The sequence below is a fragment of the Camelus ferus genome, chromosome 23 (assembly GCF_009834535.1).
Source record: "Camelus ferus isolate YT-003-E chromosome 23, BCGSAC_Cfer_1.0, whole genome shotgun sequence".
In the NCBI taxonomy this organism is placed as follows: Eukaryota; Metazoa; Chordata; class Mammalia; order Artiodactyla; family Camelidae; genus Camelus; species Camelus ferus.
The window spans coordinates 31,991,928-32,009,285 of record NC_045718.1 but is presented as its reverse complement, the minus strand read 5'-3'; the positions used below and the strand labels follow the sequence as shown (position 1 = coordinate 32,009,285).

The following is a 17,358-nucleotide window of genomic DNA, read 5'->3' as shown; positions in this document are numbered from 1 at the left end:
GCATCCGGTAAATAGATGACTAGTTATCCTTTAAGGTAAAATAAATTTGTACCTGTTTTTGCATTTTAATAATAATTACCTTTTGTTCTTATTAGTCACTGTGCTAAAAGCTTTATATGTTGTTTTATTAAAATTTATTACTATAAAGAAGACTCATTTATAGTAAAAGTTGCAAGCAATACAAAAAGTAAAATGTGAAACTCTTGTCTACTTTTCCATGGCCCAGTCCAACTCTCCAGCAGGAAACAATGTTAGCATTTTCCTGTGTCCTTCTAGAAATTATTTATGTATATACTGATAACGTATGTGTGTCTCGCCTGCTTTTTTTTTTTTTTTTAATGAAATAGGTTCATACCATATAGGCTGTTCTGCAGTTAGGTTTTATTCACACATAAAGACTTACTTTGGACTTCTTCCCCTAACAATAATCCTGATCAAACTCATTCTTTTTTGTTGTGCAGAATACCCAATGTATGGGTATAACAGAATTTAAGTCCCCTATTGATAATTTAGATCGTTTTCATTTCTCACCATTATAAGCAGTGGTGCAATCACATCTTTATCCAGACACTTATTTTTACACATTGTTCAAGTATATCCAAAGGATAAACTCCTAATAGAAATGTAAGTCAAGAGATGAGGGCATTTTAAATTTTGATTAGTAGTGCCATGTTGCTCTCTTAGAAGGTTGTACCAATTTGCATTTCAAACAAATTTAACTCTAAGAAGAACCAAGACTTAGAGTCTCTAAGAGTGTAAGTAACTTGACCCAGATTCTCAGAGTCAGTAACTAGTAAGAGTCAGCTTTCAAATTCATACCTACTCAGGCCATTTCTTCTAAGCTACAGATATCTCCAATGCCATTTTAAAACATAATTTGAGCTTTGAAACTAGGAAACATCATTCTATATTTTTTGTATATTCTCATCACTCAATCAAGCAATAGTAATTATTATTCCATTGTAAATACATATCCCTTTATGGTTTTCAAAACATTTTTACATTCTCGTAATAATCCTATGAGATGGACATTGATTTGTATCCTGGTTTATATATGTAAAGAACTGAGTGAGGCTCAAAGAAAAAAAAATCTTTAATTTAAAAATCTAATCAAAAGATTGTCCTTGGCCAAAGGACTCATAGTCCCCAAATGGCTAAAGGACTCAGGACATGAAAATGCTAGTAGAAAAGTGAAATAGGGGGTGTGAGATTAGTGGCTTTGGTTGTATTGATATTGGCATATTATATTCATGAACAACAGGAAATACACTGAAATATCTGGCTGTGGACCTCATCATACCTCAAGCCAGCACCTCAAGACTAGCTTTCTTTTGGCAGTTCCTGTGTGTTATGGCCCTGGGGAAAACAGGTGATTTCAACATAGCTCTTTTAAAGTGGTTCATTATGTTTGATCCAAAACATGTTTTAAACTTCCACCATAAATACTGTTACCCCTGCACTTGTAATCACATAGCCTTACATTTATCACAATAATTCCTTTTTATGATGTTGAATCTTCCTCTATCTCATCTTCTTTCCGGTTCTCTCAAAATTTTTTCTCATTTGTTTCAGTTCTAATGAAAGAAGGTCTTTCTCTGTGTGTCCTTAAAGTTCAACTCGACTTCAGATTGAAACTTTGCTATTCTCCTGGTCACCTGAGGTCTTACACAAACACACCCACTGAACTTAATCTGTAGACATTTCTTAGAACACATTTTTGTGTATTTTTCCTTTTTTATTATTTTTTATTTATAATTCACAACTTATTTATAAAGTCAGTTTGATTGTTGCCATTTTATGATTAAAGAAACTAAATCGTAGAAAGCTCATATGACTTAACTTCAAATACAAGCCAAAGTCAGAGTTCAAATTATTCCTTACTGTCCACTCATACCTACTTTATAACAAGAAGTCTCCAAGTTACAAAACAAGTTGTGTTCCCAAAATTCATTTTTAAGTCAGTTATTTGGCACTTGAACCACGCTGGGGAAAAAAATGTTATAAATGGTGATTAGGTCCCTCGGCTGGCCTGCAAAAATCTATTTAACTCTTTTGTAACTACAGAATGATGCATTTGCGATAAAAATGAGAGACAATGATAGTTGTAATTCTTGTGACAAAGAAGAAAAATTATTTTTCCTGAGGAAAAGCAGATTCAATTAGAAGATAAGGAAACAGATGAAATTTTGGAGACTGTAGAGGGGATTTCAGGGCAAATTGAAGGGTGTTCAAGGTTGATGGCACTCTGTGTTAAGCTCAGTTTCACGTGAAAACTTGGAGGATTTTTGTGATTAGAGTCTTTGCACTAGCATAACTCACCCGACAGCTGTGGTTGGAGTTGGTAGGATTGATTGAATTAATATTTAGAGAAAAGACTCTCTGAGATGATGTTAACCAATCTAGGATGGTAAGAACACACCCAAACCAGAAAACGTCTTCCTTCTACCCTGATGGAAGGGTCAGGAGGAGGTCTTGATCCCCCCCATTCAGCCCAGCAGATCTCATCAGCTCGGGCAGCTCGGCTGAGGTCGGAAGAGAAGGCTCGGGGGTATGAGTCATGGGTGGAGGCAAGAGAAAGCATGTGCCTTCCGTGATTCCTGTGGGGTGTTTGTACAATGAGGGTTTTGAATTCTGAGAAATGACTGCATTTATCTCCTCCAGCGATTGCTTCTTACATGATCTAGACTCTTTCACCGAACCATACAAATAAACATTTTAAATGTCAATTAACATTTTAAGAAGTCTAGTGCCTTTTTTAGATGGCCTTCAGTTGCTATGTTTTATTGTTTCCAGGATATTTGCATACAGCTTTTTCTTTTGTTCACAACAAAAGGGAGGATATGTCCTTCAGTCAACAGAAGCTTAAGTGAGCAGGTCTTGCTGTGATGGCATATTCAGAAAGTCATGGAAGGAAGATTAGAGTTTGTGCCTCCTGGGTCAGTTTGGGGCTCATACCAGTGTATCTACCCTGGCTTCCTACTAGTTGGATAATCCATTTAACTACCATTGCTTTGTGCTGAGTATATTATTTGAATGTTTTATAGTGGGTCTTTATACGCAGGAGTGATTTACTGAAGGAGAGAGCAACTGTGTTCACTGCACTTCAGAATCCTTCTTAATGGTCATTGTAAAAGGAAGTTGGGATTGACAGACAGACCACTTTCAAAAGTGATGATAAAACTGATGAGAAAAGTAACATCTACTTGATTTACATATATGTTTTGATGTTTAGAAATGCTTTGTCTTTTCACTGAAACAATTTATAAATAAAATTTTTAATTTCCACATTAATTCTTCCATTTCTTATAGCACTGCTGTTTATATAACTGAATGTGTGTATGTGTGTGAGTGTTTGATGAGCTCTGTCCAAAAAGTAAATAAATCAGTAATGCTAAATTTGCATCCTAGTACAATGAGTATCCTCTGGGTATTAATATTGATACCATTATTGATACTTATAGCTGATAGTGGTATCTTCTCTCTCCTCCCCATCCCCACCCCCATCCTAAAATGCTCTAATTCTTAACTGACACTTGCACAGCTCGGATGAGGAGAAAAGAAAGGCACAGAAAGTAGGGGAGGGGCGGGAAGGAAGGAAGAGGATAGGAGAGGGTTCTCAAGGTACGTGCAGTAGCCGGCAGGAAAGAACAGGGGGCCGAACGCATTGGCTGCTTCTCTTCCAGATGCTGCCGGCCTTCCCCCAACACTTTTCCAACTCCTGAAAGAACCCTTGCTTTCAAAGAGCTGTTTTCCTTTTTTAAAGTTAATTAATTAAGTTGAAATATAGTCAGTTTACAATGTTGTGTCAGTTTCTGGTGTACAGCATAATGTTTCAGTCATACATGTACATACATATATTCCTTTTTATATTCTTTTTCACTATAGGCTACTGCAAGATATTGAATATAGTTCCCTGTGCTATACAGTAGAAACTGGTTGTTTATCTATTTTATATATAGTGGTTAGTATCTGTAAATCTCGAACTCCCAATTTATCCCTTCCCCACTGGTAACCATAAGTCTGTTTTCTATGTCTATTTCTGTTTTGTAAATAAGTTCATTGGTGTCTTTTTTTGGGGAGTGGGGAGGATTCAAAGAGCTGTTTTTTTATTATTTTTCCTGTCTTTTCTATATAATTGCCTGCTGGACTGTAGCCTGATGATTTTCTATCCTTTCTTTTCTTAGGGCCAAGAAATTGGAGCATGGCTATGAGCAACGGAAACAATGATTTTGTGGTTCTGAGCAATGGCAGCATCACAACCAGTGCTACCACCCCTGGTCCCCTCACCCCCTGTGATGGAGACCTTGCAGCCCAGCAGCTCACACCCAAAGAAGCACCAAGAACAAAAGTGAGTCCAAATGGATGCCTGCAAGTTAATGGCACAGTTAAATCATCCTTTCTGCCTTTAGATGACCAAAGAACGCCTCAGAGGTTGTCCCAGTGCTGCCATCCTTGCCCATACCATCACCCTTTGACTGGCCATGACAGTCACCAAGAGTGCCATCCCGAGGTTGGCCCTGCAGCACCTCCCACTTTGGCCTCGTGTTGCATGCAGCCACACGCAGAGTACTCTGCATCTCTCTGTCCAAACCATTCGCCTGTGTATCAGACTGCGTGCTGTCTCCAGCCCTCTCCATCCTTCTGCCTGCATCATCCGTGGCCTGACCATTTTCAGCATCAGCCAGTGCAGCAGCACATAGCCAGCATAAGGTGAGTGGTGTGAAAGCTTTGCTGGACGTTAGCATTCAGCTGATTCTGTGTGAATGTGACAGCTTCTGTTGATTTCTCCAAAAGAAGGAGGGAAAAATGTGTCAGGGAAAGGAAACCAATGAAAAATGTGCATTTCATGGATTGTGTGAAGCCTACTAAAATGCAAATGAACGAATATTACACCTGTTTTATCTGTTGACATCTTAGTCAATTAAACTCTCCCTTCCTTTTTTCTTGTCTGCGAGCTGGGTAGGTGTCCCTGGTAGGCTTTGAATTGTAAAGTTCAGTATAAGGCTTTATTGTTAGTAATTTCTGTTACTAAACACGGGGGTTATATTTGTCATGAGGCAGCCTAAATAGGAGTCTTGTATTTGCTATTATTGATAGTGGTCAGTGTTTATGAAAAAGTGGTATAAAACCAGTTGCTTCCTTACGGCTCTACTTACAATTTTTAGTCATGTTATCTGGGTGACTATGTAATATGTTGAGATCGTACGAAAGCAACAGTTCTTTCACAGCAGATGAAACCTATAAATTTGTAGCACTGGACTTGAAAAAATAATTTTTGTAGAGCATTTTCAGATCTGGTAGAGTGAAAAGTACTAGAAAAATCTCTATCATTGCCACATCCTTCCCAGCTCAGGCCATTGTTTCTCTGACATGCGCTTTTCAGCTGTTTTTCTCATGGGTAAGCCACATGTATTGCAGGTGAGCAATGGTAATATATTTTATGAAATACTGGGTACTCTGTAGAGACCAAGAACCATTTCACATTTTTTGGAAATAAAAAGTTTTTAAAGCGCTAGAAGAGAACATTTTCTTTTTAAAGTTAGGGTATAATTTATATACAGGGAAATGTGCATATCTTAAGTGTACAGTTTGATCTGTTTTGACACCTGCATACACTAGTGTAATACACACCTCAGTCAGGTGTAGAAACTTCTGTCACCCCAGAAGATTCCTACTGTCTTCACCAGAAGCACAGTTCTGAGTTCTGTTACCACAGATTATTCTGTTTGCTATAAAACTGTAGGTACTCTTTTGTGTCTGGCAATTTCGACTCAGCATAACATTTTTGAGACTGCCTGGTTGCTATGTGTATTCATTTCCCTTTTTATTGCTACGTAGTAATCCATCATATGCATGTAGCAAATTCACTTTTAATTTAAGAGTCAGTACAGACTTCCATTTCTGTAATAAATTTTAAGTCATGAGGACGTAATGTACAGCATGGTGACTAGAGTTAGTAATGCTGCATTGTATTTCTGAAAGTTGCTAAGAGAGTAGATCTTAAGAGTTCTCATCACAGAAGAAATTTTTTAAGTATGTGTGGTAATGGATGTTCACCAGACTTCTTGCGATTATTTTGCAATATATACAAATATCGAATCATTATGTTCTACACCTGAAACTAATATAATGTTATATGTCAGTTATACCTCAATAGAAAAAAAGAGTCACAGCTAGACAGGGATTAAGTAATAAATACTTTTCAGCTTTATCAGGTTTCAGATGCTGTTGAGATGATCTGGTTTCACTCTTTTAAAAAGAGAGGAAGAGAAAGACAGAGAGTGAGGAGTCCTCTGCAGTGTTTCTACAGGGTCTGAATCCATTTTTCCATATCAGATGTGAGAGTCTTTTAGTTTGAGGAACTATGTATGATAAGAACACTCTCCAAAGTCATTTCTTAGAAGGTTGGTCCTGACGGCACTGTGCTGCCCGGCCAGTTTTAGGCTCTTTCCACTCTGAGTGAGACTGTGGTTAAGTGGTTGATTTTGAAATTGTATAGTCATAAAAACATTGATATTTTCGAATCATAAATTATATGGGTGCAGAGTGTGAGATGAGACAGATAGTTCCACATTCTGAAGACGACTCCTCCTTTGAAAAACTTCACAAAATGGTAAAACAACGCACAAGCAACCAGTTGTTTCAATACCAACAGGCATGTTGGTTTTTTCAGGACTTTGGCTTAGCGCTTCTCAATGACCAAATTTTAAAGGAATGAGAGTCCTATGTACATACAACTTTAAATAGAATGGCATTAAAAAAAAAACTGATAAAACAAAATGCCATATTTTTCCATCAGAAAAGTTGTAAAAGAAACTGGAATATTGTGTGAGAAATTTTTCTTATTAAAATTTTATCTGAAGAATTTGAGCCTTTGATAAACTGTAGCAGACATAGAACCTATTTTTTCTTTTTTCTTTTTTCTTTTTTTTTTACTGAAGTACAGTCAATTACAATGTGTCAGTCTCTGGTGTACAGCACAATGTCTCAATCTTGCATATACATAAATATATTCATTTTCATTTTTTTTCCATTATAGGTTATTACAAGAGATAGAACATAGTTCCCTGTGCTATACAAAAGAAACTTTTTTAAAAATCTATTTTTATATAGAGTGGCTAACATTTGTAAATATCAAACTCCCAAATTTATCCCCTCCCACCCTCTTTCCCCAGTAACCATAAGATTAGATTGTTTACTAAGTCTGGGAGTCTGTTTCTGTTTTGTAGGTGAGTTCATAGTGTCCTTTTTTTTTAGATTCCACATATGAGTAATATCATATGGTATTTTTCTTTCTCTTTCTGGCTTACTTCATTTAGAATAACAATCTCTAGGTCCGTCCATGTTGCTGCAAATGCTGTTATTTTATTCTTTTTATGGCTGAGTAGTATTCCATTGTATAAATATACCACAATTTCTTTATCCAGTCATCTGTTGATAGACATTTAGGTTGCTTCCATGTCTTGGCTATTGTAAATAGTGCTGCTATGAACATTGGGGTGCATGTATCTTTTTTGCATTAGAGTTTCCTCTAGATATATACCCAGAAGTGGGATTGTTGGATCATATGGTAAGTCTATTTTTAATTTTTTGAGGAATCGCCGTACTGTTTTTCGTAATGGCTGCACCAAATTACATTTCCACCAGCAGTGTAGGAGGGTTCCGTTTTCTCCACACCCTCTCCAGTATTTATTATTCATGGACTTTTTAGTGATAGCCATTCTGACTGGTGTGAGGTGATACCTCATTGTAGTTTTGATTTGCATTTCTCTGATAATTAGTGATATTGATCATTTTTTCATATGTCTATTGGCCATTTGTACAGGTGTGGAATCTTTTAAAAAAGAGAGGCTAGTAGCTAGAGGAGAGGTGTATTCGGATTAAATCCTGAAGGACATTGTAAACCACAGTAGGAGAGCTCTGGACTTTATCCTGAGACCAGTGTGGAGGCATTATAGATTTTTGTGTGTGCATGACTTTTTATATTGTGAAAAATATACTGAACATAAAATTGATCATTTTAACCATTTTTATGTGTACAGTTCAGTAGCATTAAATACATTTGCACTACTGTGCAACCATGACCACCATCCCTTCTCTGGAACATTCTTCATCTTCCCAAGTTGAAACTCCATACCCATTAAACAATAATTTCCCACTCTTCCCTCCCCCAGCCCCTGGCAACCACCATTCTGTTCTCTATCTTTATGAATTTGACTGCCCTAGGTACTTCATATAAATGGAATCATACAGTATTTGTCCTTTTGTGACTGTCTGATTTCACTTAGTATAATGTCTTCAAGGTTCATTCCAAGTCATAGCATGTATCAACATTTTCTCCCTTTTTAAGGCTGAATAATATCCCATTATATATTGATACCACAATATGTTTATCCACTTAACAGCAACTTGGGTTGCTCCACCTTTTGGCTATGGTGAACACTGCTGCTGTGAGCATGGGGGTACAGAGATGTTTGAGTCCTACTTTCACTTTTGATTATATGCCCAGAAGTGCTGTGACTGGATCATATGGTAACTCTGTGTTTAGTTTTTAGAGGAGCCACCAGACTGTTTCCACAGCTGCTGTTTTACTTTACATACCCCCTCAGCAGTGCCCACCCTTGCTAACACTGTTATTTTCTGTTTTGGTTTTTTTTTTTTTTTTTTAATTTTTATCATAGCCATCCTAACGGATGTGACACTACAGATTTTTAAGCAGAAAAGACGCACTCTCAGAGTCACATTTTAGTAGCGGTCCATAACCTGTGTTGTGGAGAGTAAACTGTACCGGGTCAGGACTGTTGTAGGGAGGGAGACCATTAGAAGGCTTGCTGCAGTAATTCAGGTGAGAGACAATCCCAGATTTGGAAATAATTTCATGCTAGAGAGATTTATGAGGTAGAATCTACTAGATTTGGTGAACAACTGGATATGAGTGAGGAAGGGAAGAAGAATCACAACTGATTTTCAGTTTCCTGGCTTGAGCAACGAGGTGGGTAGGTGGTAATGGCAGTCACTAAGATGGAGAGGATGGGGGAAGAGCTCTGAGCAAGCAGGGCTTCTTGGGTGGGGCGGGGGGTGGGCAGTAATAGTGGAAGAGTGTGATCCTTTGGGATTTCTTGAAAGAATGAGGATGCTGGATAATTCATGACAATTACATTAGGAAAACTATACTGTTGGAGATTATCCTGGAATGAAAACTGTCACTTTTAGACTCAGCCCAGTATGCATTTATTTGCAGGACTGTGCTATGGGAAAGGCACCCAGCCAGGTACTATGTCTCTCTTTCTCAAACCAGTAAGATGAGCTCGGAAGCAAATGTGGATGTGGAAATAGCTACTGTGTAAGGGAGAGCAGGGCGTTTGGGATAGTCTACGTGGGATGTCCTCGCTAAGAAATTCTGAAAATGAGGATGTCATACAACACTTCGCTGCCTTCTATTACTTATTCTACTCAGCACTTTTAGGAGAATTATTGGAACAAAGGTTCTAGAGGCTGATCTCCACCAGGAACTCTCTACGTCTGTTTGTTTTCCTTTTGTGATTTCTGGAATGTTGCTTTTTAAAAAACTGATCATCTCAAATACTTAAGGAAGTATTATTCAATTAATGTTTAAGATGAATTCATGACTTCATAAAAGTACACGGTGTTCACATTGCTTAAAGAGTGTCTTGAAGGTTGACGGCTCTCTAGGAAAACTGTATAGATGAAAGATTCTAGGTACCTTCACATGCTATTGCTCTTTGCACCTGCACCACAGATGCATGCCCATCTGGTTTGTATTTTGTTTTATTTTTTAAAGTTGCTATTTGTTTATAAAGTACTTAAACCATAGAGAATGTTTTAAGAGTCAGTCAAATGCAAAATATAATTTTATCTCAGTGTATTTGCCACCTCCTTTCAGTTGGTCATGCTCCCATTCCTCTTTTCCCCACCTTTTGCAGTACAGTAGATTCTCATTCATCCCTTCTTGACTCTTTGAGCTGTAATAAATGTTTCTAAAAGATTCATTAGAATCAGTCACCTGTGTGTGTGTGTTTGTTTTTTAAAATTCTCTGCTAATCTTCTGATGGATTAAATTAAGATCATTGCAAGGATCACATTTAGTGTATCCTCTTTTAATTCCATTTATCACCAAACATTAAGTAGTTTAAATTGATCTCATTTTAAAGCTTCCAGCTTTTTCGTTTGTAGATTCCTAGCGTCATACTCATTTGCTCGGCTGTTAATTCACGTGACTGGTTGAGAGCACTAAGGAATTAGAAAAGGCAGAAAGTAGTGTTGCCTACCTAGGAACACAGCTGATACCCACAAGTCATCAGGATCACCTGGGGAGTTAAAGAAGAGAAAAGTACCATAACAATAAGGAAAAGTTTCTTTTGCAGTGGAAACAATAAAGAACTCAGGAGTTCAGAGGTGGGAAGGATCCTATAGGTTAGGGGCAGCCTGAGAAGAGAGAACTTGAGTGACCCTTGTGGGAGGACCAGACATGATAAAGGGACCACAGGAGGGAGAGCACAGAAGGTGGGGGGAAGTTGCAAGGGGAAAGCGTGCAAAAGTGAAAGCATGCAAAAGTGAAAGCATCCTTAAGCAAGAGTAAAGAGAACAGGATGGCCAGAGTGAAGGAGTCATTTGGATGGTCAGGAGAGAGAGCTTTAACTAGTTTTACATCCTGAACACAGTCCAGTTGTCTGAAAGTCTGCATGGAAATGTTCTGCTCTTTGTCCTACAAAGATCTGGAAAACGTGTTTCAGGAGCCAGTCACGTTCCATGTGTGCTGGTTGATGCGAGGTTTTGAGTTATTCATTTGGGAATCTTCTTATTGCCATATTAAAGTGAAAGGGTCATGGTATTATGACACAATTAATAAGGAGTTCTGCACCCAAAAATAGCACACAAGATTTCTAATCCAAACTATACGTAACTTTTAATTTGGTGTTGAAAAATGTTCTCGATCGTAACAGAGGACTCTCTAAGTGATACTTGGCAATGGCCAGAGACTCATTATCATGGTAGGGAACCTGTGATAGTTTTGGGTACCTGCCAAATGCATTTTTATTTCTGGGAGGGTGATTTCTTAGACAGATGGTCACTTTGAATGTTCCCCGTGGCACCCTGGAGGAATTAGAGCTATACCGAGTTAAGAAGGTTTGGCAGAGGGGACCATGGACCCTAACATTAGCTCAGACCCTGAAAGGTTAAATAAACATAGCCCCTGAAAGGTTAAATAAACATTGTCCCTGCCTCCCCATACATTGTGACTATATAATTTTTGTAACCTATATTTCCTTTCTCTTTGGGTTTTTTAAAATTACTTTTCCAATTTCAGACTCACTTTTCTCAGAGGTTTTTTGTTGTTGTTTCCCCTTAGGACACTAGTTCCTTTCTGTGCAAGGAACTCCTAAAAAGTAAGAAATGAGAATTCTTGTATTATGTTAAAAGAGAGAGAATCTACGACTTGAAATCTGGTTCCTTTGTATATGGTGTATCACGCCCAGGGGTATATTCTAGACCTGAGCATCATTTTCCAAAGGGTCTTACTTTGCTGCACCTGGCCTGCAATGATCCACCCTTCCCTTTTCCCTAATCCCGGGCGATTGCGTTATTTTATTTAGCTAGGAAATTTGAACCAAAAATCACTCTGAACACTTCATCAGCAATGCAGCATGAACCTGGGCATTGACACAGATCCCAGAGTCTTTGATTTGCCCGAATCACCAGACTCAACCCAGATGGCTTTTCTAAGATGGAGCAACGAATGGAGAAATTCGAGGTTAGTTACTCACTTACTTAGCAAGAATTTAATGAATACTTACTAAGTGTTAAGTGATGGAGACAGAGGTAAAAACTGCAAGTATGGTCCCCAGATTCAAACATGTGGAGGTGATGTGGATGGGATAAGATACTTGGATTTCAGCATGGGCTGACCTGGGTAGAGAGACTTCTTTGATCAACAAATTGACTGCATAGCTGCTGTATTCTCTGGAGCAGAGAAGTTAAATGTCAGGGCTTTTGCAGAGGCACAAGCCAGGCTTATATATTAATACAAAAAGAGAACCAGACTACATATCATTTTATACATTCATTTTCCTTTCTTTTTCTCTCTTACCATTGGAAGGTTTCTAATAGCTAAACAATAAGCATTTGTCTTTAAATGCAGTTGCTATAAATTGTAACCTGGCCACGATTGCAAAGCAGGTGTCTTTTGCAGGAAGGAATGGTTAAACTGACTTCTTTAGACCTGTGCTGTTCAGCAGGGTCCAATAAAATGAAAAATTCAGTTCTTCACACAAGGCACATTTCCAGTGCTCAACGGGCACTAGTGACGTGCGGCTACCATATTGGACAGCACGGTTATGGGCCACTTCCATCGTGGCAGAAATTTTATTGGACAGAATTATCTTTCTTGGCTTTGTTTAAGCAACCGAGACCCCTTTTTAACCTCTGTAGCAGCAAATGGAACCTGGATGAGGTAGAATAACAGCAGTATTTGACAATAAATACCCTTTTTTGTCAACAGCATTCTAATTAATTGGAGTATGATTGCTTGTATTTTGTTTAAAATATAACAAAGAAATGACAAAAGATAAAATCTGTCGTCATCAAAAATCTGAAGGACTGAAGCCCTGTATGATAAAAAATTGTAACAGGTAGGCAACATCTTCTAGAGGTCACAGTTACATCTTACAAAAACTGCTGCAGATCAATCCGAAGGCAAAAGTATCAACTTTTGAATTTACAGTTGCCTGGGCTTTTTAGAAGTAGATCTAAAATATAAATTAAAAACAAAGTTTTTCTGAAAAGTAGATAAATATAGCTAGCCTCTAGAATTCATCGTTGGTGCCACATAACCACTCTTATTTTTTCTTTTCTCAACCATGTCTCCTTTCTCACTGCTGCATAGTATGGGGTAGGCAGAGCAGGGGCTTTAGAAGGGACACACTGTGTTTGAATTCTGGCTCCGCCATTTGATAGCTGTGTGATCTTGGGTAAACATTTCACCTCTCTCAGCCTGAGTTTCTATCTCTGTAAAAATGAGAATAACAGTGGCTATTTTGCACACAGCCCAGAGCTAGAGCCAAATCTGAGCCCCCTTCCTCCCCTCCTTCTACTTTTGTCCCCTGCATTTTCTCCTGTGAAGTTTTTGTTGTTTTTATTCTTTGCTGTGGGTACTTAATTTTGTTAGCATTGTTTCAGAAATCAAACTATCATTGATTCCTGGTTTAAATAAATACACAATGTATTGCTTTTCATTCTTATTTATACATTGCATGCTTTACCGCGTCGACTTCAGAAAAGAGCAAGTGGAAAAGATGGTCACTAATTTGCCTTCTGGAAGAGGAAAAAGGGATTGTTAAGAATAAATGCGCCTCTCCAGCCTCAAAGACTCAGAACCTTTATACTTTATACTAATTGTATAATCTGATTATGACAGTTAATTTTAGAAGTCTGGTAAGATGTAATCTTGATTTCACTGAAACCAAGGTTTATTTTTACATTCCTTGAAGTAGTCAAAATTAACTTTTTTAAAACAGGATAATGTTTGTAAAATTTAAAATGTTCCAAGCTGGCTTGCCAAAGTAAGTCAGCTTGGCAGTCAGGCTGAGTGAAGGCCGATTTTATTAGGAGGACTTCTTGTAGAGACTTCTTTATGCTATAAATGAACCGATTTTAGAGTGTGCTATGCCTCATGGAATGCATTGCACAGTCTGTAATACATTTCAGAATATGAGTCCTGGTCATCTTGTACTTTAATAATAATAAATGTCAGGAAACAATACCCCCTTTATTTCATAAAATTAATTAATGTAACATTTTGGAATGAAGCAAATATGTATTTTTTAATCACCCCCTTTCTGTAGTACTGCTGCTTGTTTAACAGATCCTAGAGAGTGAAGGAAAAAAAGGAAGGGTCCAAATTTTTCTTTTTCTTTTTTGTTAAAAACATTTAGAAAGGTAAGATATTTAGCAAACACTAAAACTTAAAAGACACCGTTCCAGATCAGTTACATCTCTAATTCCAGGGAAAAGACAATTGTACTACTGCCTCTTCTTTCAAAGCTTAAGTGGATTGTTAGGTGTAGTTTAAAAGAATTGATAGAACTTAACATTTATAGGAGAATTTTTATTGCTGTACTATGTTGTGTTCTTTTCTGCAAAATTGATTCTACAAAATTATATCTTTTTTTTAAAGAACAAACCAAATAGTCAACTGGAGTTTGAAAGACAGCCTAGTGCCTGGGGCATATTTGGAACTCAAATATTTGTTGAATGAATGATTGCCCACCCCCCAAATTCTCAGGACATCTTTCTTTTTCTTTTAATTGCAAAAAATTGACAAAGCTGAAATTTTTTCAAAACCTCACAAAGTCATATTGGTCACTGCCATCAAGCAGTTCATTGTCTAATAAGAGAGCGATGATGGGGTGAAAATAACCACAGTCTCTGAGTACCAAAATCAGAGTCATGTAAGTCCCAAAGAGAGATGGAGTCATAGGAGAGCCTAGAGGAGGAGTCATGGGAAATGAAAAGGGTCTTTCACAATTGGAAGGGAGACCAGCTGCCTGAAACAGGGGAAAGGAGGCCTGGAGGACGTGGGAGTGGGAGCCAGTGTGAAGCAGCCTGGCAAGCGGTGCCCTTTGTCTCCAGATGGGCCCTGAGGAGGCGGCACAGGGCACGCTGCCTACTAGGTTCATCTCATTCAACCTTTGGAGGACAGTAGCTACAGTGAGTCAAAGAAGACTGCTCCCCGAAACAGTGGGTTCCAGTGGTTGTGGAATCATCATGAAGCACTTACTAGTGTCTAAGTACTTTATATTCGGCAATTACCTGGTTCTGATGCCTTTCACTCTTTGCTATTTCCCTAGGCTTGTTGAACCTTTTTTTGTACGGCTTTTTGTGTATTTCCAGGGCCTACCAAGGTGCCTAGCATTTAGTCAACATTCAGAAATTGTTGAATGATCGAAACTGGGAGTTCAAGATTTGCAGATACTAACTACTATACATAAAATAAATAAACAACAAGCTTCTACTGTATAGCACAGGAAACTATATTCAATATCTTATAGTATCCTATAATGGAATATATGTATGTATATGTATGACTGAAACATTATGCTGTACACCAGTAATTGACACAACATTGTAAACTGATCATACTTCAATAAAAAAAAGATTTTGAACAATAAAGGGAAAAAAAAAAAAGAAATTGTTGAATGGAATGAATAATTGACCATCAGCCACATCCTTCTTATGCACAGCTCAATTTTATGACGTTTTATTTTGATAATGAAAATCAGGCATAGTGGTCTCCTGGACTAAGATACTTTCCAAAGCATGGGAGAAGGTTTAAAAGGCTCTGTCTCCCTAAAAATGCTGTTTTGTTCATTGTTGTTTGAGCCTCTTTGGGGGAATATCTCCTCCTGTCCTTTAAATCTCCCCACAGTTGCGCTGGTTTCTAACTTCTCAAAAAATTATAGCCTCATTCATGAAGATGTGAGAAAGAAAAGTTAGGCACCCAGTTCACTCCCACAGCTCTTAGTAAGCTTCTTTCATATATGATTCTGGAATCCGTTTGAGAAAGACAGGGAGGGGCCAGGAGACTCCGTGCTCTGAGGAGAGTCAGCCCAGAATAACCTTTCTGTTTGCTCAGCTCTGGCCAGCTCCAGGATATTTGCAAATCTAATATAAGTGACTTTATAAGCAATCAGCAGATTATAAAACTGGCAGATGAAATACAAATTCCTGAATACGAGTTTGGGCTTTTCTTTGTTTGTGTGTATTTTATGACTTCGAAAGAATAAATCGAGAGGGTCCAGAGTCAGATCTGATGCCTTATTCTTTGTGAATTTGCTGAGTTGTTGGTTTAGTTAAACCAGTTTCTTTTCCCCATTTGAATAATACAGGTCTCTGATAGTTATCAAATAGTTTGAGATTTAAGTATGATGCTTTTTATCATGAATGTGAGCAATTTACTATTTCTGAACACTGTTTTGTGTGTCTAGCAAGAAGCAAGGATGGACGGTTAACACACACATTCCTGCAGACCCTGTTTGTGCGTCTGTGGTCACTTGGGCCTGCCCAGCTCCCCTTTCCTAAAACACTGCTCTCATTATGTCACTCCTCTGCTCAGAAACCTTCCATGGTTCCCCTTGACCTGGCATTGAAAGTCTTTAAAGGGAAGGAGTGTGTTTTGTGAGGGAAGGAAAGGTGTTTCAGGGAGGAGGAATCTTCTAGCTGTGGTCAGGAACAAGGTGACAGAGCTCAGTGAATAAGATTACTGTAACAGATTTTTCCCCCTACATTTTAGAAGTTAAACAGAAATCTGCTTAATAACTGTAGCTTCGTTTCCATTTCTATATAATCAGGAACTAGACTCATAATTTTTTTTGGTCCTGGCCAACACTAAATATTCTGGGTCTTTTTTTTTTAAGATATTATTCCAGGACTTTGTGCTTTAGCCGTCAGCCATTGGCTTACCGTATTGGCTACCAGAAACAAGAACCACTTCATTGTAAAGCAATCCTTAGGGGAGATTTATTTAAATGTATTATTTGATTGTTAAAATATCTCCCTCTGAGGCAGAGTTAAACCCTACATTGAGCTCCAAATTGTTTTAATTTTTTTTAACCGCCTTACCCTTGACCTGTATCTCCCAAAGCTTAAAATTCTAAGTGAGCAGCGTTAGTGTCTGGTGAGTATTTTGGCTTGAGAATTTCAAAATTCATTCCAGCATTCCAACCTCTTAAGATAGTTAAATTTAATAAGATTTTTCTGGCTTTCTTATGAGCTTTTCTTGGATCTCCTATTAGTGATTATTATTCACATCTTATTAAGAAAAGTATATACTATACTCTCATTTAGCATGTTTTGTGCGGGGCTCACAACAACAGTCTGGCATGGAGAGGCTTGACTTTCAGGGCAAGTGCTTTATAATTTAGTATAAATTTAAAATGTAACACATGGGGCTATTTGCTTTATAACCTTCAGCTAAACCATGCAAATTTAACTTCATGAGCTGAGGAAGACTGTTTCCTTTTAAGCAAAGATTCTTTTTCAACCATTTAAAAATATTTTTAATTAACCAATTGTCCTTTGCAGAATGCTAATTGCTTTAAACTGCTTCTTAAAAAGGGGGGGAGAGCAAAAGAGGCATTCTTAGATTCCCCTTTTGGGGGTCTGCATCACACAGGACCAGCACCCTGTGGTATGTTGACCTCCAGTCCTGCCTCCCCTCCTCCTTATAAGTGGCAGGGACAAAAAGTATTTGAAAATGAATTTCCCATGCCCCGCTTCCCTCACCTTTCAATGAACAGCAGAATAGCTGCCCTTTAACTAGTGATCTGCTGGGCCTTGGAA

General features: G+C 38.0%; 1 protein-coding gene across 6 annotated transcripts in view; it reads left to right on the top strand.

Annotated features, from left to right (window-relative positions):
* Window positions 1-17,358, top strand: part of DISP1 (dispatched RND transporter family member 1) — a 174,450-nt gene that overhangs the window by 118,211 nt on the left and 38,881 nt on the right. For all 6 annotated transcript variants that reach the window (XM_032466641.1, XM_032466642.1, XM_014562150.2 and 3 more), the window contains one exon: window positions 4,185-4,710. In XM_032466641.1, coding sequence (XP_032322532.1) covers window positions 4,202-4,710 — 509 coding nt within the window. In that variant the 5' untranslated portion in view covers window positions 4,185-4,201. The remainder of the gene's footprint in view (window positions 1-4,184; window positions 4,711-17,358) is intronic.